The 26,170-nt window shown below is 44.9% G+C and overlaps 2 protein-coding genes across 4 annotated transcripts in view; both read left to right on the top strand.

The window, feature by feature from the left end:
• Window positions 1-5,486: 5,486 nt before the first annotated feature.
• SLC5A3 (solute carrier family 5 member 3) lies at window positions 5,487-16,974 on the top strand. Of its 2 annotated transcripts, none has more exons than XM_040423135.1 (2): window positions 5,487-5,617; window positions 14,524-16,974. In XM_040423135.1, the coding sequence occupies exon 2, from the start codon at window positions 14,734-14,736 to the stop codon at window positions 16,873-16,875; it is 2,142 nt and encodes a 713-aa protein (XP_040279069.1). In that variant the 5' UTR covers window positions 5,487-5,617; window positions 14,524-14,733; the 3' UTR covers window positions 16,876-16,974. The 2 variants fall into 2 exon arrangements, with proteins under 2 accessions (XP_040279069.1, XP_040279070.1); XM_040423136.1 differs by having other exon boundaries at window positions 5,575-5,701.
• MRPS6 (mitochondrial ribosomal protein S6) overlaps window positions 5,498-26,170 on the top strand; it is a 58,768-nt gene continuing 38,095 nt past the window's right edge. The window contains exons 1-2 of one of the 2 annotated variants that reach the window (XM_040423137.1): window positions 5,498-5,617; window positions 24,429-24,483. In XM_040423137.1, the coding sequence (XP_040279071.1) occupies window positions 24,436-24,483 (48 nt within the window). In that variant the 5' untranslated portion in view covers window positions 5,498-5,617; window positions 24,429-24,435. The remainder of the gene's footprint in view (window positions 5,618-24,428; window positions 24,484-26,170) is intronic. The other variant, XM_040423139.1, reaches the window with a different exon arrangement.

Raw genomic sequence — 26,170 nt, 5'->3', positions numbered from 1 at the left:
TCTGTGTAGTAGCTGTATACAGGTGTACAGTCTGTGTAGTAGCTGTATACAGGTGTACAGTCTGTGTAGTAGCTGTATACAGGTGTACAGTGTGTGTAGTAGCTGTATACAGGTGTACAGTCTGTGTAGTAGCTGTATACAGGTGTACAGTCTGTGTAGTAGCTGTATACAGGTGTACAGTGTGTGTAGTAGCTGTATACAGGTGTACGGTCTGTGTAGTAGCTGTATACAGGTGTACGGTCTGTGTAGTAGCTGTATACAGGTGTACAGTGTGTGTAGTAGCTGTATACAGGTGTACAGTGTCTAGTAGTTGTATACAGGTGTACAGTCTGTGTAGTAGCTGTATACAGGTGTACAGTCTGTGTAGTAGCTGTATACAGGTGTACAGTGTGTGTAGTAGCTGTATACAGGTGTACGGCCTGTGTAGTAGCTGTATACAGGTGTACGGTCTGTGTAGTAGCTGTATACAGGTGTACGGTCTGTGTAGTAGCTGTATACAGGTGTACAGTCTGTGTAGTAGCTGTATACAGGTGTACAGTCTGTGTAGTAGCTGTATACAGGTGTACAGTCTGTGTAGTAGTTGTATACAGGTGTACAGTGTGTAGTAGCTGTATACAGGTGTACAGTACAGTCTGTGTAGTAGCTGTATATAGGTGTGTATTAGCTGTATACAGGTGTACAGTGTGTAGTAGCTGTATATAGGTGTACAGTCTGTGTAGTAGCTGTATGCAGGTGTACAGTCTGTGTAGTAGCTGTATACAGGTGTACAGTGTGTAGTAGTTGTATACACGTGTACAGTCTGTGTAGTAGCTGTATACAGGTGTACAGGTGTACAGTGTGTGTAGTAGCTGTATACAGGTGTACAATATGTGTAGTAGCTGTATACAGGTGTACAGTCTGTGTAGTAGCTGTATACAGGTGTACAGTCTGTGTAGTAGCTGTATACAGGTGTACAGTCTGTTTAGTAGCTGTATACAGGTGTACAGTCTGAGTAGTAGCTGTATACAGGTGTAAAGTGTGTGTAGTAGCTGTATACAGGTGTACAGTCTGTGTAGTAGCTGTATACAGGTGTACAGTGTGTGTAGTAGCTGTATACAGGTGTACAGTCTGTGTAGTAGCTGTATACAGGTGTACAGTCTGTGTAGTAGCTGTATACAGGTGTACAGTGTGTGTAGTAGCTGTATACAGGTGTACAGTCTGTGTAGTAGCTGTATACAGGTGTGCAGTCGGTGTAGTAGCTGTATACAGGTGTACAGTCTGTGTAGTAGCTGTATACAGGTGTACAGTGTGTGTAGTAGCTGTATACAGGTGTACAGTCTGTGTAGTAGCTGTATACAGGTGTACAGTCTGTGTAGTAGCTGTATACAGGTGTACAGTCTGTGTAGTAGCTGTATACAGGTGTACAGTCTGTGTAGTAGCTGTATACAGGTGTACAGTCTGTGTAGTAGCTGTATACAGGTGTACAGTCTGTGTAGTAGCTGTATACAGGTGTACAGTGTGTGTAGTAGCTGTATACAGGTGTACAGTCTGTGTAGTAGCTGTATACAGGTGTACAGTCGGTGTAGTAGCTGTATACAGGTGTACAGTCTGTGTAGTAGCTGTATACAGGTGTACAGTGTGTGTAGTAGCTGTATACAGGTGTACAGTCTGTGTAGTAGCTGTATACAGGTGTACAGTGTGTGTAGTAGCTGTATACAGGTGTACAGTCTGTGTAGTAGCTGTATACAGGTGTACAGTGTGTGTAGTAGCTGTATACAGGTGTGCAGTCTGTGTAGTAGCTGTATACAGGTGTACGGTCTGTGTAGTAGCTGTATACAGGTGTGCAGTCTGTGTAGTAGTTGTATACAGGTGTACGGTCTGTGTAGTAGCTGTATACAGGTGTACAGTGTGTGTAGTAGCTGTATACAGGTGTACGGTCTGTGTAGTAGCTGTATACAGGTGTACAGTGTGTGTAGTAGCTGTATACAGGTGTACAGTGTGTAGTAGTTGTATACAGGTGTGCAGTCTGTGTAGTAGCTGTATACAGGTGTGCAGTCTGTGTAGTAGCTGTATACAGGTGTACAGTGTGTGTAGTAGCTGTATACAGGTGTACAGTGTGTGTAGTAGCTGTATACAGGTGTACGGTCTGTGTAGTAGCTGTATACAGGTGTACGGTCTGTGTAGTAGCTGTATACAGGTGTACAGTCTGTGTAGTAGCTGTATACAGGTGTACAGTGTGTAGTAGCTGTATACAGGTGTACAGTCTGTGTAGTAGCTGTGTACAGTCTGTGTAGTAGCTGTATACAGGTGTACAATCTGTGTAGTAGCTGTATACAGGTGTACAGTCTGTGTAGTAGCTGTATACAGGTGTACAGTCTGTGTAGTAGCTGTATACAGGTGTACGGTCTGTGTAGTAGCTGTATACAGGTGTACAGTCTGTGTAGTAGCTGTATACAGGTGTACAGTCTGTGTAGTAGTTGTATACAGGTGTACGGTCTGTGTAGTAGCTGTATACAGGTGTACAGTGTGTGTAGTAGCTGTATACAGGTGTACGGTCTGTGTAGTAGCTGTATACAGGTGTACAGTGTGTGTAGTAGCTGTATACAGGTGTACAGTGTGTAGTAGTTGTATACAGGTGTGCAGTCTGTGTAGTAGCTGTATACAGGTGTGCAGTCTGTGTAGTAGCTGTATACAGGTGTACAGTGTGTGTAGTAGCTGTATACAGGTGTACAGTGTGTGTAGTAGCTGTATACAGGTGTACGGTCTGTGTAGTAGCTGTATACAGGTGTGCAGTCTGTGTAGTAGCTGTATACAGGTGTACAGTGTGTGTAGTAGCTGTATACAGGTGTACGGTCTGTGTAGTAGCTGTATACAGGTGTGCAGTCTGTGTAGTAGCTGTATACAGGTGTACAGTCTGTGTAGTAGCTGTATACAGGTGTACAGTCTGTGTAGTAGCTGTATACAGGTGTACAGTCTGTGTAGTAGCTGTATACAGGTGTACGGTCTGTGTAGTAGCTGTATACAGGTGTGCAGTCTGTGTAGTAGCTGTATACAGGTGTGCAGTCTGTGTAGTAGCTGTATACAGGTGTACAGTCTGTGTAGTAGCTGTATACAGGTGTACAGTCTGTGTAGTAGCTGTATACAGGTGTACGGTCTGTGTAGTAGCTGTATACAGGTGTACAGTGTGTGTAGTAGCTGTATACAGGTGTACAGTGTGTGTAGTAGCTGTATACAGGTGTACGGTCTGTGTAGTAGCTGTATACAGGTGTACAGTCTGTGTAGTAGCTGTATACAGGTGTGCAGTCTGTGTAGTAGTTGTATACAGGTGTACAGTGTGTGTAGTAGCTGTATATAGGTGTACAGTCTGTGTAGTAGCTGTATACAGGTGTACAGTGTGTGTAGTAGCTGTATACAGGTGTACAGTGTGTAGTAGCTGTATATAGGTGTACAGTCTGTGTAGTAGCTGTATACAGGTGTACAGTCTGTGTAGTAGCTGTATACAGGTGTGCAGTCTGTGTAGTAGCTGTATACAGGTGTACAGTGTGTAGTAGCTGTATACAGGTGTACAGTCTGTGTAGTAGCTGTATACAGGTGTACAGTGTGTGTAGTAGCTGTATACAGGTGTACGATCTGTGTAGTAGCTGTATACAGGTGTACAGTCTGTGTAGTAGCTGTATACAGGTGTACAGTGTGTAGTAGCTGTATACAGGTGTACAGTCTGTGTAGTAGCTGTATACAGGTGTACAGTGTGTGTAGTAGCTGTATACAGGTGTACGGTCTGTGTAGTAGCTGTATACAGGTGTACAGTGTGTGTAGTAGCTGTATACAGGTGTACAGTGTGTGTAGTAGCTGTATACAGGTGTACAGTCTGTGTAGTAGCTGTATACAGGTGTGCAGTCTGTGTAGTAGCTGTATACAGGTGTGCAGTCTGTGTAGTAGCTGTATACAGGTGTGCAGTCTGTGTAGTAGCTGTATACAGGTGTACAGTCTGTGTAGTAGCTGTATACAGGTGTACAGTCTGTGTAGTAGCTGTATACAGGTGTACAGTCTGTGTAGTAGTTGTATACAGGTGTACAGTCTGTGTAGTAGCTGTATACAGGTGTACAGTCTGTGTAGTAGCTGTATACAGGTGTGCAGTCTGTGTAGTAGCTGTATACAGGTGTGCAGTCTGTGTAGTAGCTGTATACAGGTGTACAGTCTGTGTAGTAGCTGTATACAGGTGTACAGTCTGTGTAGTAGCTGTATACAGGTGTACAGTCTGTGTAGTAGCTGTATACAGGTGTGCAGTCTGTGTAGTAGTTGTATACAGGTGTGCAGTCTGTGTAGTAGCTGTATACAGGTGTGCAGTCTGTGTAGTAGCTGTATACAGGTGTACAGTCTGTGTAGTAGTTGTATACAGGTGTACAGTCTGTGTAGTAGCTGTATACAGGTGTGCAGTCTGTGTAGTAGCTGTATACAGGTGTGCAGTCTGTGTAGTAGCTGTATACAGGTGTGCAGTCTGTGTAGTAGCTGTATACAGGTGTACAGTCTGTGTAGTAGCTGTATACAGGTGTACAGTCTGTGTAGTAGCTGTATACAGGTGTGCAGTCTGTGTAGTAGCTGTATACAGGTGTGCAGTCTGTGTAGTAGCTGTATACAGGTGTACAGTCTGTGTAGTAGCTGTATACAGGTGTGCAGTCTGTGTAGTAGCTGTATACAGGTGTACGGTCTGTGTAGTAGCTGTATACAGGTGTACAGTCTGCGTAGTAGCTGTATACAGGTGTACGGTACAGTGTGTGTAGTAGCTGTATACAGGTGTACAGTCTGTGTAGTAGCTGTATACAGGTGCACGGTCTGTGTAGTAGCTGTATACAGGTGTGCAGTCTGTGTAGTAGCTGTATACAGGTGTGCAGTCTGTGTAGTAGCTGTATACAGGTGTACAGTCTGTGTAGTAGCTGTATACAGGTGTACAGTCTGTGTAGTAGCTGTATACAGGTGTACGGTACAGTGTGTGTAGTAGCTGTATACAGGTGTACAGTCTGTGTAGTAGCTGTATACAGGTGTGCAGTCTGTGTAGTAGCTGTATACAGGTGTGCAGTCTGTGTAGTAGCTGTATACAGGTGTACAGTGTGTGTAGTAGCTGTATACAGGTGTACAGTGTGTGTAGTAGCTGTATACAGGTGTACAGTGTGTGTAGTAGCTGTATACAGGTGTACAGTCTGTGTAGTAGCTGTATATAGGTGTACAGTGTGTAGTAGCTGTATACAGGTGTGCAGTCTGTGTAGTAGCTGTATACAGGTGTACAGTCTGTGTAGTAGCTGTATACAGGTGTGCAGTCTGTGTAGTAGTTGTATACAGGTGTACAGTCTGTGTAGTAGCTGTATACAGGTGTACGGTACAGTGTGTGTAGTAGGGGACAGGTTTGACAGGAGGGGTGTGACCTCGGGCAGGGGGCGGCCCCTGGGCGGGGAGGAAGAGGCGTGTCCGGGAGGAGGTTCCGGGCTGTCAGCGCTGTGTCTGCCGTGTGGCTCGGAGATCCGTTCACTTGTGTCTGAGCCGGAGCTTCCCTGAGCAGACCCAGACCGGAGCCGCCGCTCCGCCGCCGCCAGCGTCCATGCCCAGATACCAGATGGCTCTGATCCTGAAGGCCATGCAGAGGGTGAGTGCCCTTGTCTGCTTCCTGTGTCCTGCAGGGACACGTGCTCAGTCCTGATTGGCACGGCCGGGCCCCTGGGCTCCAAGTGTAAGTATCCAGGGGCCCGGGAGAGGAGCCCACTGTAGATATTGGCAGAGAGGGGGCATCTCCGCACAGGCGCCCGGAGCCATGCCCTTCACTGAGACAGAGACACGCAGCCCTCCCTCCATTCATTCTTTATTGTAGTGCACAGGACTACTTCCCACATATCAAAAATACAAGTCTGGAGTAATATGCACAGTACAACTTCAGATACAGTACAGGTGTATCTGATGAAGGGTAATATACCCAGTGCTGCTTCTCCTGTATATAATATGCCCAGTGCTGCTCCTCCTGTATATAATATACCCAGTGCTGCTCCTCCTGTATATAATATGCCCAGTGCTGCTCCTCCTGTATATAATATGCCCAGTGCTGCTCCTCCTGTATATAATATACCCAGTGCTGCTCCTCCTGTATATAATATACCCAGTGCTGCTCCTCCTGTATATAATATACCCAGTGCTGCTCCTCCTGTATATAATATACCCAGTGCTGCTCCTCCTGTATATAATATACCCAGTGCTGCTCCTCCTGTATATAATATACCCAGTGCTGCTCCTCCTGTATATAATATACCCAGTGCTGCTCCTCCTGTATATAATATACCCAGTGCTGCTCCTCCTGTATATAATATACCCAGTGCTGCTCCTCCTGTATATAATATACCCAGTGCTGCTCCTCCTGTATATAATATACCCAGTGCTGCTCCTCCTGTATATAATATACCCAGTGCTGATCCTCCTGTATATAATATACCCAGTGCTGCTCCTCCTGTATATAATATACCCAGTACTGCGCCCGCTGCTCCTCCTGTATATAATATACCCAGTACTGCGCCCTCTGCTCCTCCTGTATATAATATACCCAGTACTGCGCCCTCTGCTCCTCCTGTATATAATATACCCAGTACTGCGCCCTCTGCTCCTCCTGTATATAATATACCCAGTACTGCGCCCTCTGCTCCTCCTGTATATAATATACCCAGTACTGCGCCCTCTGCTCCTCCTGTATATAATATACCCAGTACTGCGCCCTCTGCTCCTCCTGTATATAATATGCCCAGTACTGCGCCCTCTGCTCCTCCTGTATATAATATGCCCAGTACTGCGCCCTCTGCTCCTCCTGTATATAATATGCCCAGTACTGCGCCCTCTGCTCCTCCTGTATATAATATGCCCAGTACTGCGCCCTCTGCTCCTCCTGTATATAATATGCCCAGTACTGCGCCCTCTGCTCCTCCTGTATATAATATGCCCAGTACTGCGCCCTCTGCTCCTCCTGTATATAATATGCCCAGTACTGCGCCCTCTGCTCCTCCTGTATATAATATGCCCAGTACTGCGCCCTCTGCTCCTCCTGTATATAATATGCCCAGTACTGCGCCCTCTGCTCCTCCTGTATATAATATGCCCAGTACTGCGCCCTCTGCTCCTCCTGTATATAATATGCCCAGTACTGCGCCCTCTGCTCCTCCTGTATATAATATGCCCAGTACTGCGCCCTCTGCTCCTCCTGTATATAATATGCCCAGTACTGCGCCCTCTGCTCCTCCTGTATATAATATGCCCAGTACTGCGCCCTCTGCTCCTCCTGTATATAATATGCCCAGTACTGCGCCCTCTGCTCCTCCTGTATATAATATGCCCAGTACTGCGCCCTCTGCTCCTCCTGTATATAATATGCCCAGTACTGCGCCCTCTGCTCCTCCTGTATATAATATGCCCAGTACTGCGCCCTCTTCTCCTCCTGTATATAATATGCCCAGTACTGCGCCCTCTGCTCCTCCTGTATATAATATGCCCAGTACTGCGCCCTCTGCTCCTCCTGTATATAATATGCCCAGTACTGCGCCCTCTGCTCCTCCTGTATATAATATGCCCAGTACTGCGCCCTCTGCTCCTCCTGTATATAATATGCCCAGTACTGCGCCCTCTGCTCCTCCTTTTCATGGGCAGTATTGCATCCGGAAGCAAGTGCTGAAGGTTGCATGTTGTTTGTAAGCCTTCAGTTTTTTATCAAGCGCGTGAAAAACGCATCAAAGCGCATTGCACACGAGCTGAAAAAACTGACTGAACTTGCTTGCAAAGTGGTGCGAGTTTCCCTGAACACATCCGTCACGCTCCTGTGAAAGAGGCCTTATCAGACTGATACGGATTCAGCTACCAGTGTTATGAGCTGTCAGTTCAGCAGTAAGAGGTAACGTCCAGTGGACAGAGCAGCTGTCAGGAGCTCACCGATGAGGGCTACACGTCCAGTGGACAGAGCAGCTGTCAGGAGCTCACCGATGAGGGCTACACGTCCAGTGGACAGAGCAGCTGTCAGGAGCTTACAGATGAGGGCTACACGTCCAGTGGACAGAGCAGCTGTCAGGAGCTTACAGATGAGGGCTACACGTCCAGTGGACAGAGCAGCTGTCAGGAGCTCACCGATGAGGGCTACACGTCCAGTGGACAGAGCAGCTGTCAGGAGCTCACAGGTGAGGGCTACACGTCCAGTGGGCAGAGCAGCTGTCAGGAGCTCACAGGTGAGGGCTACACGTCCAGTGGGCAGAGCAGCTGTCAGGAGCTCACAGGTGAGGGCTACACGTCCAGTGGGCAGAGCAGCTGTCAGGAGCTCACCGGTGAGGGCTACACGTCCAGTGGGCAGAGCAGCTGTCAGGAGCTCACCGGTGAGGGCTACACGTCCAGTGGGCAGAGCAGCTGTCAGGAGCTCACAGGTGAGGGCTACACGTCCAGTGGGCAGAGCAGCTGTCAGGAGCTCACCGGTGAGGGCTACACGTCCAGTGGGCAGAGCAGCTGTCAGGAGCTCACCGATGAGGGCTACACGTCCAGTGGGCAGAGCAGCTGTCAGGAGCTCACCGATGAGGGCTACACGTCCAGTGGACAGAGCAGCTGTCAGGAGCTTATAGATGAGGGCTACACGTCCAGTGGACAGAGCAGCTGTCAGGAGCTCACCGATGAGGGCTACACGTCCAGTGGGCAGAGCAGCTGTCAGGAGCTCACCGATGAGGGCTACACGTCCAGTGGACAGAGCAGCTGTCAGGAGCTTATAGATGAGGGCTACACGTCCAGTGGGCAGAGCAGCTGTCAGGAGCTCACCGATGAGGGCTACACGTCCAGTGGGCAGAGCAGCTGTCAGGAGCTCACCGATGAGGGCTACACGTCCAGTGGACAGAGCAGCTGTCAGGAGCTTATAGATGAGGGCTACACGTCCAGTGGACAGAGCAGCTGTCAGGAGCTCACCGATGAGGGCTACACGTCCAGTGGGCAGAGCAGCTGTCAGGAGCTCACCGATGAGGGCTACACGTCCAGTGGACAGAGCAGCTGTCAGGAGCTTATAGATGAGGGCTACACGTCCAGTGGACAGAGCAGCTGTCAGGAGCTCACCGATGAGGGCTACACGTCCAGTGGGCAGAGCAGCTGTCAGGAGCTCACCGATGAGGGCTATACGTCCAGTGGGTAGAGCAGCTGTCAGGAGCTCAACGATGAGGGCTACACGCCAGTTGGTAGAGCAGCTGTCAGGAGCTCACCGATGAGAAGGAACAGTCTGCAGAAAGCTGTAGAAGAAAAACTTCTGAAATGTTTTAATAAAGATTAATTGGAAAAATGATTTATAGCTGGAAATACCGTAAGTAGGACGTAGTAATAGAAAAAATGGCCAAAGTGCCTATGGACTGGTGCAGTATGCACAGTACTACTTCCCTTTCTAGTAATTACTGGGGTTCTGTGTAGTATGCATAGCACTTATTCCCTATGTAGTATTTACAGTATCTTTTGTAGTATACACACTAGTACTTCCCTATATAGTAATTACTAGGGTCTCGTCTTTATTGTATATAGTAACTAGGGTCTGTTACAGTATGCACAGTACTACTTCCCTTTCTAGTAATTACTGTGGTCTGGACTTATATGCACAGTACTACTAATAGTAGTATTTACCCGGTCTGGTGTAGTACTACTTATTTTTAGTAGGGTATTACAGGAGCCAGTTGCAGTATGCACAGTACTACTTATTTTTAGTAGGGTATTACAGGAGCCAGTTGCAGTATGCACAGTACTACTTCTCTCTGTAGTAGGGTACTACAGGAGCCAGTTGCAGTATGCACAGTACTACTTCTCTGTAGTAGGGTACTACAGGAGCCAGTTGCAGTATGCACAGTACTACTTCTCTCTGTAGTAGGATATTACAGGAGCCAGTTGCAGTATGCACAGTACTGCTTCTCTGTAGTAGGATATTACAGGAGCCAGTTGCAGTATGCACAGTACTACTTCTCTGTAGTAGGGTATTACAGGAGCCAGTTGCAGTATGCACAGTACTACTTCTCTCTGTAGTAGGATATTACAGGAGCCAGTTGCAGTATGCACAGTACTGCTTCTCTCTGTAGTAGGATATTACAGGAGCCAGTTGCAGTATGCACAGTACTGCTTCTCTCTGTAGTAGGATATTACAGGAGCCAGTTGCAGTATGCACAGTACTGCTTCTCTCTGTAGTAGGGTATTACAGGAGCCAGTTGCAGTATGCACAGTACTACTTCTCTCTGTAGTAGGATATTACAGGAGCCAGTTGCAGTATGCACAGTACTACTTCTCTCTAGTAGGGTATTACAGGAGCCAGGTGCAGTATGCACAGTGCTACTTCTCTGTAGTAGGGTATTACCGGAGCCAGTTGTAGTATGCACAGTACTACTTCTCTGTAGTAGGGTATTACAGGAGCCAGTTGCAGTATGCACAGTACTACTTCCTTGTCCTTATGTCCATGATGGAACAGGTTAAGTTCTCAGATAAGCCGTCATACATGCACACATGCTTTTGATACCGGATACGGATTACACGTGAGGCGTTCCCATTGTGTGTGAATGTAGCCTGCTGCATGAGATCTCCCTTGTAGCAAGCCCTACAGCTGTGTAATCATGACGTGAAGCTAGCAGGTCCTTATTCACTGACAGCAATCTGAGGTCTTAAAAAATGGTGCTGAATTAAAGCAAAGCCTATATTAAAAAAGTTTCAGAATTTTCCAGTCTACCACAAATACATGTTCTAAAGCTGAAGAACCCCTTTATATGCTGAAACCTGAACCCCGGGAGCCCAACGATGAGCAGAAGATGGCACAGTGCCCCCCGCACTGCATTATCTGACGCAGGGAGGGCTGTGTGGCAGCTCATCCCCGTTCATTCTTCTGGGCGGCTCAGGAACATGGTGTCATATACCTGCAAGGATGGCGGTGGAGTCGCAGTAAGTAAGTCATCGTTCACATCTCTATTTTTGGATCCTCTACTTCACCACCGGATCTCCATTGACAGCAGTGGGTTCCAGCGGTGATCCGTCAAAAATGCTTGGTTTCGGACGCAAGCAAACCGTTGCATGCATCGGTTTATGTCCAGCTGAAACCCGCCATTTATGCCAGAAATTGTCCGGACCCCACTGCAGTCAATGGAGATCCGGAGGTGAAATAGAGGATCCGGCAGGCTGCTCTGTGCCGGAACAGCCTGCCGGATACACAAAGTTGTGAACAAGGCTGAAGACTCCCAGAGGGGCATATAAGTTATCAGTATTACCTCCAATATGGGCCGTTTTGCCCATGGAGATTCATTTATATCATGGGATCTATTGCTCTGAAGGAACTGCTATTTCCTGGTAGTTACCCCCATCAAGATCTGCTCTGTGGGGCTTAGTGGTTGTCCCATCTGGACATGTATGGCATATATCGACAAGATAAATGTCCGGTAGCTTTGGGTCCATCTTAGAAATTTTTACCCTGCTTTGATTCAAAAATTTTGTAGCACCCATTTTTTAAGAGAATAGGCCCTAAGACTACTGGGTGACAACCAATACAGCCACCATTACTGTTCCTGCAGTCCCAAGTGTTAATTGGGAAATCTTCCCAGATATGTATAAGTAGAATTGCCTTTCAGGAATCTAGGAAAGCAAGATGACCACCCTTGTTGGAGCTTTAATGATGGTTGTGTGGGTTGTCACTCACCCATGTTTCCAAAAAAACTGCTAAAAAGTTTGTGTAGACTGTAGAGGAACTTGACAGAAGAGAACCACTGTAAAGAGACTTTTCATCATTCACAAGTCATCTGATCTGCAACATCAGGATATCAACATGCCTCAAAAGTTTCTCATGACCAACATATGACCTCCTAGATTCCCCTAATAGCCAGTTTCTAGGGCTGTGGGGACACTGTGAGTGTTCTAATCTTGACAAGTTGTTTTTACTAAGATTTTGGCCTGAGTTCTTGCAATCATTGATATGCCATAAATGTCTACTACTAGCAAGTCCACCTCTGTTAGAAGGGTTTGCCTCACTTTACTAATACAGAGCTGGGTGACAACCTATATGACCGCCATTACTGTTCCTGCAGTCCTAAGTTTTTCTATTGTAACGAAATAGTATTGCCCTTCCAGACTCTAGGAAAGCAAGGTGGGAACCCTTGTTGCAGTTTCAGTGATGGTCATTTGGGTTGTTACCCATGTTTCCAAAAAACTGCTAAAGGGTTTGTATAGAAGAACTTGACAGACGAACGACTGAAAAGATAGGCTTCATAATTCACAAGCCATTTGATGTGCAACCTTAGGATATAAATTTACCTCAAAATGTTCATGTGACCAACAGACTTTCCTCTTGGGACACCATGAATGTTTCACTCTTGGCAAGTTGGTTTTATTAAGAATTTGGCTGAGTTCTTGCAATCATTTCCCCTGCAGGGGAAGTTCTTAATCTTCATTTCATATTTTTTTATTTTTTTTTATAAATCCCAGAAAAGAGCTTTTACGTCAGAAGTACAGATTAGATGGCTTTAAAAATGTCCATTTTGCAGGTGGTGTCTCGAGCACTTTATGTGGAGTGTCATTTTTAGCTATTGTTGTGCCAACTGCAGAAATTAGTTTAATCTTTTAGAGAGTTGGTGAGCTGGTACCATATTTGAGTCCACTAAAGCCCACCGATGCTCTATAAGTAGGTATTGTCCAAAGATGCCCATTTACAATTCCCTACCATCCAGACATGATGTCCATCATTGGTTGGCAGGTCCAAGAGCTATAAATGGGTGAGTGATAAATTAAAAAGTACCCCAACGTTTGTAACCCATTTTTTTTATCTGTTCGATGTCTGAGTTGAACACTCGTGTAAAATATCTAACCAAACGATAGCCAAAACTGCGTAGAGTGTCCATCATAGCTGAATTTGATCCAGTACCTATGACCATTTTATAAGATGAAGGACCGTGTTTTATTTTTTTCATATGGGCACACTGGCAGTAGTGGTGAACATTGATTGAACAAAAAATACTGGCGACCTTCTTGGTGTTTTTTGAGACCTCTTCGAGAGTAATAAGTAGTATTTTGTGTGAACATTTGATGCTCTTCTTTTGATTGTCGGCTGTGATGGGCTTAGTCTTTTCCTTCATTTCCTTGTTTGTTGATGTCTTACTTATTATTTGTTTCTAAGGTTACCACTTTTTACCTATAGTGGTGTTCTGATCATATAAACTGCAGAACTTGGTGAAACTATATTTATAAAGGATATTCTTATTATAATGGTCCAATACCCTATGGTCTTGAGCTCACTTGATCTCTGCTTGAGTATGGAAGAGTTAAGTTACACCACTGAGTTAAAAGGTTTGAGTAGAAGGGGTGCTACTCTTGTCCATCGGCTTTGTCTAGTATTGTAGCTCATCTCAAATTGGTGCTGAGTTGCAGGACCAGACACAGCCCATGGACAGGAGTGGTGCTGTTTTGGGTATAAAGCAGACCCTTTTTGTATGATTCTGGAAAACCCATTTAAGATTATAGGGCGTTGGCCATGTGAAGCCTGAACTTTTATACAGTGGTCATGATTGTTTGACCATAGTAAAACCACTGGTCCCAATAATTGTAGGATTGCACGTTGACATATTTTACACAAAGTGGACTATTGGAATCTTGCTTTAAATAGATAGGCAGGAGTAGGCAGTTATTGTAGAGGTTAGGTGCCCTTTAGGACCACCACAGGATCTGGTTAGAGCTTGTGTTTTGTTTTTTGTTTTTTTTACCAGGTAGACATTAAGAACTTCTAAAGCTATCAGTAGACGGCCCCCCCAAAAGAAAGTTAGTGGCAAGTTTCAAGTCATGGTTCATGACGTCAGTTATTTAGCTGTCGAAAAGGAAATGTTAAATTTATAAGACATAAGTAGACTTTAACTTCTGAATAGAACTTCAGTATCGCCATCCGACACATTCTTGAACTGACCCTTTTTGTTTAGGGCATGGGTAGACTCTGGGAGGTAGCCCATGCTGGTAAACCATGTGGGACCAGGCAATAAGTACTTTCATAGACAATGATGAGTACAACCCAAAAAGTTAGGTGTTGGCACATATTTTCTAGGCCACCTGGCTACTGGGAGTTTTCTGGAGTGCTGGACTTGGTTTGAGAAGATGTGATCAACATAATTGGTTGTGCTGTATCACGCTAGCATTGAATATCTCTCCTCTCCTTCGAGAGAAAATGGAGTTTATCAATGCTACAGTGAACGGGCCCAAAAAGTTCCCCCTTCTACTTGAGTGATATTGTCCACCTAGAACTCAGGCTAATTTTGGTAATTTGTGGCCATCATAACATGTAGATATCTTATACATTGGTCGTAGATTCTCAACACCCTCATACTTGTATTCCGCCTACCATCTTTTTAATGGTGTATGCTGTAATATGCTGTTAAACCTCCAGGTTCTATGTAGCTTTTTGGAAGCTTCGTTGTAATTTTTTTTTGTTTTTATTCAATCGTCATTGTCTTTACAATGACTACCTTTTCTAATTGTGTCTCTTGTCTTTTTGTTTTTGCTGCCTTGCAGGGTTCATTGCTATAAGTCCTCCTTCCATGGTTATGTAGCCGATGGCTTTGGAAATTGACGATTTAAAAAAGTGCATGCTAAGCATCGGATATTGCCGAAACTGGCATCAGGAAAGCAAACCAAAGGACAAAGACTTGTATATTTTTTTGCTCTATTTTGACCTAAGGCACCTGTGTGGTTTTTAAAGGACTCCACTCCAATCTTCTAATCATGAGGGCTTCACTGGAAGCAGCTGATATCGCCATAGTGGCGTTGTATTTTGTATTGGTGTTATGTTTTGGATTTTTTGCCATGTGGAAATCGAACAGGAGTACAGTAAGAGGATACTTCTTGGCTGGACGTTCTATGACTTGGGCAGCTGTTGGGGCCTCCCTGTTTGTAAGCAATATCGGTAGTGAACATTTCATCGGACTATCGGGATCTGGAGCAGCGAGTGGATTTGCAGTAGGTGCTTGGGAACTGAACGCCTTGTTACTATTGCAGCTCCTCGGATGGGTCTTTATTCCAGTCTACATACGTTCTGGAGTGTATACTATGCCTGAATATTTGTCTAAACGTTTTGGAGGACATAGAATCCAAGTGTATTTTGCTATTCTTTCCCTGATTTTGTACATCTTCACCAAACTGTCAGTAGACTTGTATTCAGGGGCATTATTCATCCAAGAATCTCTCGGATGGAACTTATATTTGTCGATTATTTTACTCATTGGAATAACTGCAATCCTCACGGTCACTGGGGGTCTGGTAGCTGTAATTTATACAGATACACTCCAGGCCTTTCTCATGATCATTGGGGCACTAACTTTGACCATTATAAGCTTTATGGAAATCGGTGGCTTTCAAGAAGTTAAAAGGAGGTATATGTTGGCGACACCCAATATCACCTCTATATTGCTGACCCATAACTTTACCAATACTAACTCATGTCATGTCTCGCCAAAACCTGATGCTCTTAGAATGCTCCGAGAACCCACTGATGAAGATATTCCTTGGCCTGGATTTCTCCTGGGTCAGACTCCAGCTTCTGTATGGTATTGGTGTGCAGACCAAGTCATTGTCCAGAGAGTTTTGGCAGCCAAAAATATTTCTCATGCCAAAGGGGCAACTCTTATGGCCGGCTTTTTAAAAATTTTACCCATGTTCTTAATAGTTATTCCAGGGATGATATCCAGAATAATGTTCGCGGAGGATATTGCCTGCATTAATCCCGAGCACTGCATGGAAGTCTGTGGCAGCAGGGCTGGGTGCTCAAATATTGCCTATCCACGATTGGTCATGAAAGTTCTCCCAGTGGGTTTACGTGGTCTCATGATGGCTGTTATGATCGCAGCCCTTATGAGCGACCTAGACTCCATATTTAACAGCGCAAGTACCATCTTTACCCTTGACATATACAAATTTATCCGGAAAAGTGCAACATCTCGAGAGCTTATGCTAGTAGGAAGAGTGTTTGTAGCTTTCATGGTGGTCATCAGTATTGCTTGGGTCCCAATCATTGTGGAGATGCAAGGAGGCCAAATGTACCTTTACATTCAAGAGGTGGCAGACTACTTGACTCCTCCAGTAGCCGCTTTGTTTCTGCTGGGTGTATTCTGGAAGCGCTGCAATGAACAAGGGGCATTTTATGGTGGCATAGTAGGATTTGTGCTTGGAGCCACCCGTCTTGTATTGGCGTTTGTTTATCGTGTCCCAGAGTGCAACCTACCAGACAGTCGTCCTGCTTTCATCAAAAATATCCACTATATGTATATCGCAACTGCTCTGTTTTGGATTACTGGGACTATTGCTGTCATAGTCAGCCTTTTGACGCCTCCTCCAAGTAAAGAACAAATCAGAACCACTACTTTTTGGGCACTAAAAAACAAGTCCATCAAAGAAGAACCACATGATGAGAATTCCTACAAGGAACATGATAAAAATACCACCCCTTCTACCGATGCCAAAAAAGTGCTTCCGAATGGCAAGTCTGAGGACTATGTTAAGAATATCCAAACAGAGGACGTAAACCTTCTGATGACCTACAAAGATGACTCAAACCCTCTAGGTTCCTTAAGTGTCTCGGAAGCCGAGACTCCCGTGGATTGCTACTCTAACGGCCAAGCATCTCTTATGGGACAGTTGTCCCCGGAGCTGAATAATGAGGGCAAAATAAGATGTTCAAAGTTTCTTGACTGGTTTTGTGGGTATAAAAGCACCAATGTCAATAAAAAAGCCATAAAAGAGGAGGTGGACGATGAGGCTGTTTGCTTAAAAATGTTGGAAGAGAACCCGATTGTCAAGCGAGTTCTCAACACTGGACTGGTTTGTGTTTGCTCTGTAGGGGTGTTTATGTTCATTTACTTCTCATTGTAAGGCCTCTTGCACACGACCGTATGTATTTTGCGGTCCGCAGAAAACGGATCCACAAAAATACGGATCACATCCGTGGCATTTCGCATTTTACAGAACAGCTGGCCCCTGATACAGTCCTATCCTTGTCCGTAATGCGGGCAATAATAGGACATGTTCTATTTTTTTTGCAGAACGGTAATAGTCATACGGAAACGGAATGCACACGGAGTAACTTCCGTTTTTTTGCAGACCCATTGAAGTGAATGGTTCCGCAAAAAAAAAAATTATGGAATGGACACGGAAAGAAAATACGTTCATGTGCAAGAGGCCTAAGTGTAAAATGTACTTTTCACAGGGCGAAGCGAGCAATCCCTAACTAATTGCCTTTTGAAGGACGGAATGAACGGTGGCCTGTTCCAATGCGCTGTTTACTCTGCCTTTATGTAGTGACAAAACTGAGCTTGTGTACATGTGAAATATCTTAAATGAGTATCCCAGCCTAAAACATTTCTTACCTTTCCACTGAATAATGGTCTTTTTACACGGGCAGCCCCCCTGTCCGTGATGTGCTCCGATCAGAATGTTGATCGGCGCTCGTTTAGCTCCATTTGCATGGATCTATTACTTGTATGTGAGCGAACGATCTTTAATGCTGTCGCTCGATCACATACTGTTTCACTATTGTCGGCAGCACGTCCCCCGATGGATGCAGTCAGCGAAAAATTAGCACTTACACGTTTCATCTGTGGACATGTCCACATGGGACAATAGTCGGGATTGAATGCTCATTCGGTCTGCGTACATAAACTTTAGAACAGTGGCCCTCTGACCTCTGGGTCCTCCATACTTTCGATCAGTGAAGGTCCAGACCCCACTGATCAAACATACCCAGTGGGTCATTGATGTGTTGGACTCAGATACCCCTTTAAGGATCTGGTCCTATGCTTTTTTTTACCAAATATGTAATTTATTTTTTTGAATTATATTTACTAGTAGGTGTAGAAGAAAGTAGGATTCTGAATTTGATCCTTAGGGTACTTTCACACTTGCGGCAATCCGGACCCAAATGGATGGCATTTGTCAGACGGATCCAGATGCGATCCGGTATTTCAATGCATTTGTCAGACGGATCAGTCTCTCTGGTGTCATCCGGAAAAACAGATGGGGTATTTCACAGATTTAAAGGTCTGCGCATGCGCGGACCGGAAGAACGGATCAGTCAATGCGGCAATTTTAATGCCGGATCCGGCACTAATACATTCCAATGGAAATGAATGCCGGATCCGGCATTTCGGCAAGTGTTCAGGATTTTTGGCCGGAGAGAAAACTGCAGCATGCCGCGGTATTTTCTCCGGCCAAAAAACGTAAGAGGGACTGAACTGATGCATCCTGAACACAATGCTCTCCATTCAGAATGCATTAGGATAAAACAGTTTTTTCCCGGTATTGAGCTCTTGTGACGGAACTCAATACCGGAAAACAAAAACGCTAGCGTGAAAGTACCCTAAGATGGACTTGGCACAAAAGAAATTCAGAATTACAATTCTCTGATATATAATATATAAAAATTTTTCATGATGACTATTTGGACTTTGCCTTAGTCTTTAATCATCACTGTTTTATATCTGTAGTTTTGATTCCTGGGTCTCGCCTCTAGGTGATCTTTCTCCTTGTGTACATGAGTGCTTAATAATTAATTTCCTATGTTTGTCTTGATATTTATTTTAATTACATTTTTATAGAATACATATTTGGGCTTATTTGTGATTTATTTAGATATTTTTGTACAACTTTTAGGCTTCTTTTGTTTCAAAGTTGATCATTATGTTTATTGTTAGAGGTATTCCCATCTCAGACTATGGGGGCATATCGCTAGAATATGCCCCCATTGTCTGATAGGTGTGGGTCCCGCACCTATCTCGCAAAGTGAAGGAGGGTGCACCATTCGAGGCTCGACCTATTTCCATCAGCCCCATAGAAATGAATGTTGACGCACCTCACTTGCGCGGCCACCGCTTCCATTCACTTCAGTGTTGCCGGCGGAAATAACCGAGCCAGCTCTTGCCTATTTTCGGCGGCCACATACAAATGAATGGAGGGCAGCCGCTGTTGTTGGACATGCTAGGTCTTCTTTAAAGGGGTATTCCCATCTGGACATTTATGGCATATCAATAGGATATGCCGTTAATATCCGATAGCTGCAGGCTCCACTCTCGAGAACTGGGCCTCCAACATTCACGGCCTTCCACCCATCTTTTTACCTTTATGGGACATTGGAAAATAGGTGAGTGTTGGTCACTTGGAAGTCCATTGGCTGTGAATGGAGAGGGAGGTTCTTTCCTTTGACAGTGGAGTCCCGTTCTTGAGATAGGAGCAGGTATACGTGCATTTATGGCACATCTTATGTATATCCCATAAATTTCTAGATGGGAATACCCCTTGAAGGTATTCTAAAAACCTCAGGCACACAACCATATTACAACTTTGTACAACCTCCAGAGTTTTATGTAGCTGTAATCTACAGGTGCATGGCGCCATGCTGTACCCGCCATCTGCCTCCAATTTCTCCAAAGGGTTTTGTGACACGTTCCATCAGATTCAGCATTTTGTACTGTGGTGCCATGAGGAACCACCACATGACAGTGCACAGATATGTACTCCGTGTGCTGCCATATAGGCTCTGGGCATCCATTAAAGGGGTTGTCCCTGGTTCTGAGATGAACCCGGACAGACCCTTACTTTCACCCAGGCAGCCCCCCTGAGGCTAACATCGGAGCATAATCGCGCAGGGCACGGGCTCTTATGTTTTCAATAACACACGGCCGGGCGGAAACTTCCGCCCGGCAGTGTGTTCGGTGACGTCACCAGCTCTGATGGGCGGGCTTTAGCGCTGCCCTAGCAGTCTTACTGGCTAGGGCAGCGCTGAATCCCGCCCATCAGTGCCGGTGACGTCACCGGGGTTCCTGGCAGCTCCATGTAGAGCCCCGGTACGTCAACGGATCTCCAAAAAATGCTTTTGCCCTGCATGAACTTCTCCGATGCTCATGTCAGGGGGGCTGCCGGGGTGAAAATGGAGGTATGTCCGGGTTCAGCTCTGAACCCGGACAACCCCTTTAACTACTGTACATGCGTGTTTTTTTGTTTTGTTTTTTACTCCTAGATTTTACATGGTCCAATACACTGAGCAATGATGGGAAACAAAAGTTCATTCCCAGTTGTTCATCAGGGCTGTAGGGGGATGAACAATCGTTACTGTGATAATTGATCCCCATATAGTTTTTTGTTTGTCGGGAACACATCAGTATTTTCACAGGGCAGTATTCTGCTGAGAAACAATTATATATAATTTTTATTTATTTTTTTGCACGCAAACGATCAGATGAGCCAACAAACCACCGTTACATGGACGTTATTTCCGGCCTCAAGTTTGTGTCTCATCATTACTGAGCTTTACTATATCAGGTTATTACTGTCTGTCTAGAAATAAATCTGACCTTTTTGAGATGCCTGTGCTCGTTGCATCTATAGAAACCTTTTATAGTCAGGGTTTGTCGAAATGAGGAAAGGCCTTGTACTTGCATATATTAAAGGGGTTATCTGGAATTTTGATATTGATGGCCAATACTTAGAATACGTCATCAATATCAGATCGGTGGTGATCCAACACCTGTGACTCTTACTGATGAGGCAACGTCTCTTCGTGAGCGATTAGACATCTTCTTAGGCAAGTGACGTCACCATACATCAGTCACTTGGGGTAGGCGCAGCTTAGTCCCATTCATGTGAATGGGCCTGCGCAGCAATACCAAGCATAGCCACTATACAATGTACGGCGCTGTGTTTGGTAAGCTGCAAGGAGGCAGGGCTCACTGGAGCTCCAGCGAACGCAACGGTCTCCTCAAACCGTTGATAGGTGGGGGTGCCGATCTGATGACCTATCCTGAGGATAGTCCATGAATATCAAACTCCTGGATAACCCCTTTAATAAAGGTAAAATGTAAAAAAAAATGTGTGTGAGTCCTGCAGTTGGAGTAAGGGGCCATACTGTACCCACAGAAAGTTTGGGATAGCACAGACTTACTTGTTCTAGAATGGTCCTTGCTGGATTTTGGCAAATGTGAAGCACCTCCTAGCGCAGTGCAATGGAACATTTTTTAAAAATGATCTCAAGTTTCCTGATACTGTGTTATGCCTAGTACAAGACATCAGGGGACGGCGCATGGCACAAAGTCAAGAACATGAAAGAGAGAAAACCCTGTCTTGTGCTCCGCCCCCACAGACCCTACACAAGGCAGTACACAATTGTTTCTCAACTTTTTAAAGGATAACTGTCATATTTTCATCAAAAAATCAATTTTAGCACATGTTACCGCTTCAGCAGCATTATGCATAAAGCAATCTTTAGTTTCTTCACTTACCACTGTTTTCCTCGAGTTTTCCCCCTTGGTTACGGCTGTTTTGAATCCTACATTATGAGGACCTTCTCAAGATGGCTCCTCTGCCAGTTCTCTGAGGCCAAAACTGCATTCCCTCAGGTCACATACAAACTTACTGTAGCCAGCAGCTTGCTGCAAGCCAATCAGATTGGATTACTGAGAGACACGCCTCCTCACTCTGAAGCCTAATGCAGGCGTGCAGTGTGAAGGACCGCCCCTCTGTCTTCTTAGCCGGAGACAGATGCGCCATAGCAACGGTCTTTTAAGGGAGCAGTGGAAAGGGACAGAGGACATTAATGAAAGCTGTTATTATAAGATAATTACAGATCTTTTAGCGATCATTGACAGACTAACTCAGGTATACAGGCCTAGCTCTAATAAACTAGCAAATAATTTTTTTTTACAGTTATCCTTTAAAGGGGTTCTGCAGTTTGTTTAAACTGATGATCTATGCTCTGGATAGATCATCAGCATCTGATCGGCGGGGGTCCGACACCCCTGCCGATCAGCTGTTTGAGAAGGCAGCGATGCCCAGGCCAGTTGATACTAGTCGTGATGTCAATTGGCCTGCGGTAAACAATGAGAAGGCCGCGGCGCTCCTGGAGCGCCGCTGCCTTCTCAAACAACTGATCGTCAGGGGTCCCGGGTGTCGGACTCCCGCCGATCAGATGCTGATGATCTATTATCAGTTTAAACAAACTGCAGAACCCCTTGAAAGGATAATATATATATATATATATATATATATATATATATATATATATATATATATATATATATATAATATAAATAATTTATTTTTATTTTTTGCTAGTTTATTAGAATTAAGGCATGTATACCTGAGTTAGTCTGTCAATGATTGCCAAAAGATCCGCAATTACCTTATTACCTTGTATCTAGTGTTCATGTTTTCCTGCAGTGCCTCCGCAGGGGAAATGAAACATTACACAGTTCACATTAAAATCACGGGGCTGCCCATAAAGGGCATGGACCATATGTTTAACAATGGGTAGTAGATAGGGGCGCTCCCACTCGCAATTTAGAAAACAATAGAGGTAATGAGGGAGCTTAAAATATAACTTTTACTGATGAACCATTTTAAAAGAAAAAGCGCCACGTACAGATAATGGGTTAAATATGGCTTAAAAAGTATGGAACAATCTTACCATTCCGACGCAACCCTTATAGGGACCAACCGAGCGCAGTGAAGGAAATGCACCACGTCTGGGCTGGTTATTAGGTGTGGTCGTTGATCGTTTCAAGATGTAGACCGTGCAGGGAACCAATATCCCTAATGATCCCTGATTGGGGATACGGGCATTGCTATTGTTACCCTGCCTGTCTATACGGAGTTCCTACCCCGCAAGGGGCGTCCCTGTCCAGAGCAAGACGCGTTCTTTTCTGTAGATGAGGTCCTGAACGGGGGACCAGACTAAACTTTATTTGCATAAAATAATAAATGCAACCAGTCGAAGCACTTTTTACCAGCGACCAAGGTTGTTACCTAAACGTAGAAATCTACTGCTAGTCTGGCGATGGGACCTGAAATAAAACATCTTGACAATCTGCTGGCTCGGAGCAAATTCCCAAGGAAAATTCTGAACTATTTGCACCGAGCCATGTGGGAAAGGAAAACACTATTATTACAGCACTAAGCTGTGACTGAGATGAATACATTCACCTGGGTGGGAGCGGATTGTTCTGTCATTGACTACAACTCTGACGATGATCAGTTGTGTCTGTGGCCATCTTCAAGTTTCTTCTTCCATTGCCTGTGAGGAGTGGGTTTACTTTGGTTCGTCTTTACATCAAATTATGCCTTAGCGCTTTTTTTTTTTGTGCCATTGGGCTAACTTTTGTGTGCCTTCTTTTTATTTAAAGAAACACCACCTCTAGATGTTAGCTGCAGGTCCGTGGGAATTATCAAAAAGCCACAAAAACGCCATAAAAATCCAAATGTAACTTTTAAAAATGAGCGTCTTTTTTTATTTTTATTTATTTAAGCAAAGGAGACCTGATGAAGACCCATTTGTTAGTGAGACCGTTTACTTTAGCACTTAGTTTTGGAGGTGTGCTCTTAGTCTCTATGCACTTCTGTATAGTCAAGTATAAGAAATAGAAACACCTTTCATAAGAAAATAAAAATCTTAAAGGGAACCTGTCATCAACTTTATGCTGCCCATACTAACAGCAGAATAAAGTAGAGACAGGTGAGTTGATTTCGGCGGTCTGTCATTTATAAGTTAAAAGTAAGTGGTTGCCGAGAACCAACATCACAATCGTTGCAGACTGGGCCTGGAAAAGAGTCCCGGCCACCTGAGAAGAGTCCTGGTTATTCATGAATTCCTGCTGATGACTGACAGTCTTCTACCTCGTTTTCTCCCTTTCTCTCTAGGAGAGAACTGTCAGTCATCAGCAGATGGGCGAGAGAGCAGGAGATTAGGAATAACCAGGACTCTTCCCAGGTAGATTTGACTCTTTTCAAGGCCTGGGCTGCAATGATTATGATGCTGGTTCTCGGCAACCACTTACCTTTAGCTCATGAGTGACACACCGCTGAGATCAGCATTTCTGGCCCACAGTGAGGTCAGCATAAAGTTGTTGACTGGTTCCCTTTAATGGTCTTAACATTTTTTAATTTTGGTTCTAAAATCAAGCTTTAGCATCTGACTGATATGGCTGTTGAAGAAAGAGAAAATCATGGTTTGAGTGATGCCACACCTTCTTTCCCACATCTTGGTGCCAGTCTGGCATTGAGTCTTGGTTCTTCGACTAGTTGCTCAGGAAGACATTGCTTAACAACATGGAATTTTAGTGAACAGCAAACTAAGCTGTTGAAACCAGTGTCAGGCAGCTGCTGCCAAGGCCAATAAGATCATGGGTTGCATCAAGAGGGGCATAGATACCCGTGATGAGAACATAGTCCTGCCACTTTACAAATCACTAGTCAGACCACACATGGAGTACTGTGTACAGTTCTGGGCTCCTGTGAACAAGGCAGACATAGCAGAGCTGGAGAGGGTTCAGAGGAGGGCAACTAAAGTAATGCACAGTATTCTGCATCGAGGAAGAGATTTCAAGCCTCAGTGTTTCTAGTCTTACATTAGATATTCTCTTTTTGTGTTTTTTTATAACTAGACCCATAATGGGCCACACCATGCCACTCGGGGAAGCTGTCATCTTCTACTTGAAAGTGAGCTTTTCGAAATGTGAACTTGGGGGTGAACTGTATCTTCATCTCAAAGTTTCTAATGATTGGATAGATGGAAAGTTGACATTTAGTACACTACAGGCTAGAAATCCTGACGTTGAGCCACCATGACCAGTGTTGAAGCTGTTGGTCAGCCTGGAGACTCTAGCTCTCTCAATGAGGCAGAAACATACTCGTGCCTCACCATGATGGGTCAAAGCCAAATATCTGATCTGATTGACTTGCTGTTTCCAATGCTATTCATGATGGTTCACCATAGATCGGTGGATTATGTAGGATGGAATATTTGGAATAATCCCACTGCTTTGCTGCTTCCGATACTGTTCATGGTTGATTAACCCTGAAAGAAGTACAGGTTCTTCTAAAAGAATTAGCATATTGTGATAAAGTTCATTATTTTCTGTAATGTACTGATAAACATTAGACTTTCATATATTTTAGATTCATTACACACAACTGAAGTAGTTCAAGCCTTTTCTTATTTTAACATTGATGATTTTGGCATACAGCTCATGAAAACCCAAAATTCCTATCTAAAAAAATTAGCATATTTCATCCGACCAATAAATGAAAAGTGTTTTTAATACAAAAAAAGTCAACCTTCAAATAATTAAGTTCAGTTATGCACTCAATACTTGGTCGGGAATCCTTTTGCAGAAATGACTGCTTCAATGCGGCGTGGCATGGAGGCAATCAGCCTGTGGCACTGCTGAGGTGTTATGGAGGCCCAGGATGCTTCGATAGCGGCCTTAAGCTCATCCAGAGTGTTGGGTCTTGCGTCTCTCAACTTTCTCTTCCCAATATCCCACAGATTCTCTATGGGGTTCAGGTTAGGAGAGTTGGCAGGCCAATTGAGCACAGTAATACCATGGTCAGTAAACCATTTACCAGTGGTTTGGGCACTGTGAGCAGGTGCCAGGTCGTGCTGAAAAATGAAATCTTCATCTCCATAAAGCTTTTCAGCAGATGGAAGCATGAAGTGCTCCAAAATCTCCTGATAGCTAGCTGCATTGACCCTGCCCTTGATAAAACACAGTGGACCAACACCAGCAGCTGACATGGCACCCCAGACCATCACTGACTGTGGGTACTTGACACTGGACTTCAGGCATTTTGGCATTTCCCTCTCCCCAGTCTTCCTCCAGACTCTGGCACCTTGATTTCCGAATGACATGCAAAATTTGCTTTCATCCTAAAAAAGTACTTTGGACCACTGAGCAACAGTCCAGTGCTGCTTCTCTGTAGCCCAGGTCAGGCGCTTCTGCCGCTGTTTCTGGTTCAAAAGTGGCTTGACCTGGGGAATGCGGCAGCCCATTTCCTGCACACGCCTGTACACGGTGGCTCTGGATGTTTCTACTCCAGACTCAGTCCACTGCTTCCGCAGGTCCCCCAAGGTCTGGAATTGGTCCTTCTCCCCAATCTTCCTCAGGGTCCGGTCACCTCTTCTCGTTGTGCAGCGTTTTCTGCCACACTTTTTCCTTCCCACAGAGGTGCCTTGTACAGCACTCTGGGAACAGCCTATTCGTTCAGAAATTTCTTTGTGTCTTACCCTCTTGCTTGACGGTGTCAATGATGGCCTTCTGGACAGCAGTCAGGTCGGCAGTCTTACCCATGATTGCGGTTTTGAGTAATGAACCAGGCTGGGAGTTTTTAAAAGCCTCAGGAATCT

This window comes from Bufo bufo, chromosome 3 (genome assembly GCF_905171765.1).
Source record: "Bufo bufo chromosome 3, aBufBuf1.1, whole genome shotgun sequence".
Lineage (NCBI taxonomy): Eukaryota > Metazoa > Chordata > Amphibia > Anura > Bufonidae > Bufo > Bufo bufo.
The sequence above is the reverse complement of the archived record's forward strand: the minus strand, read 5'-3'. Positions and strand labels throughout refer to the sequence as shown.

What these genes read in the sequence shown, in the direction of transcription:
- SLC5A3 (XM_040423135.1), top strand. Translation starts at nt 14,734, where the DNA reads ATGAGGGCTTCACTGGAAGCAGCTGATATCGCCATAGTGGCGTTGTAT.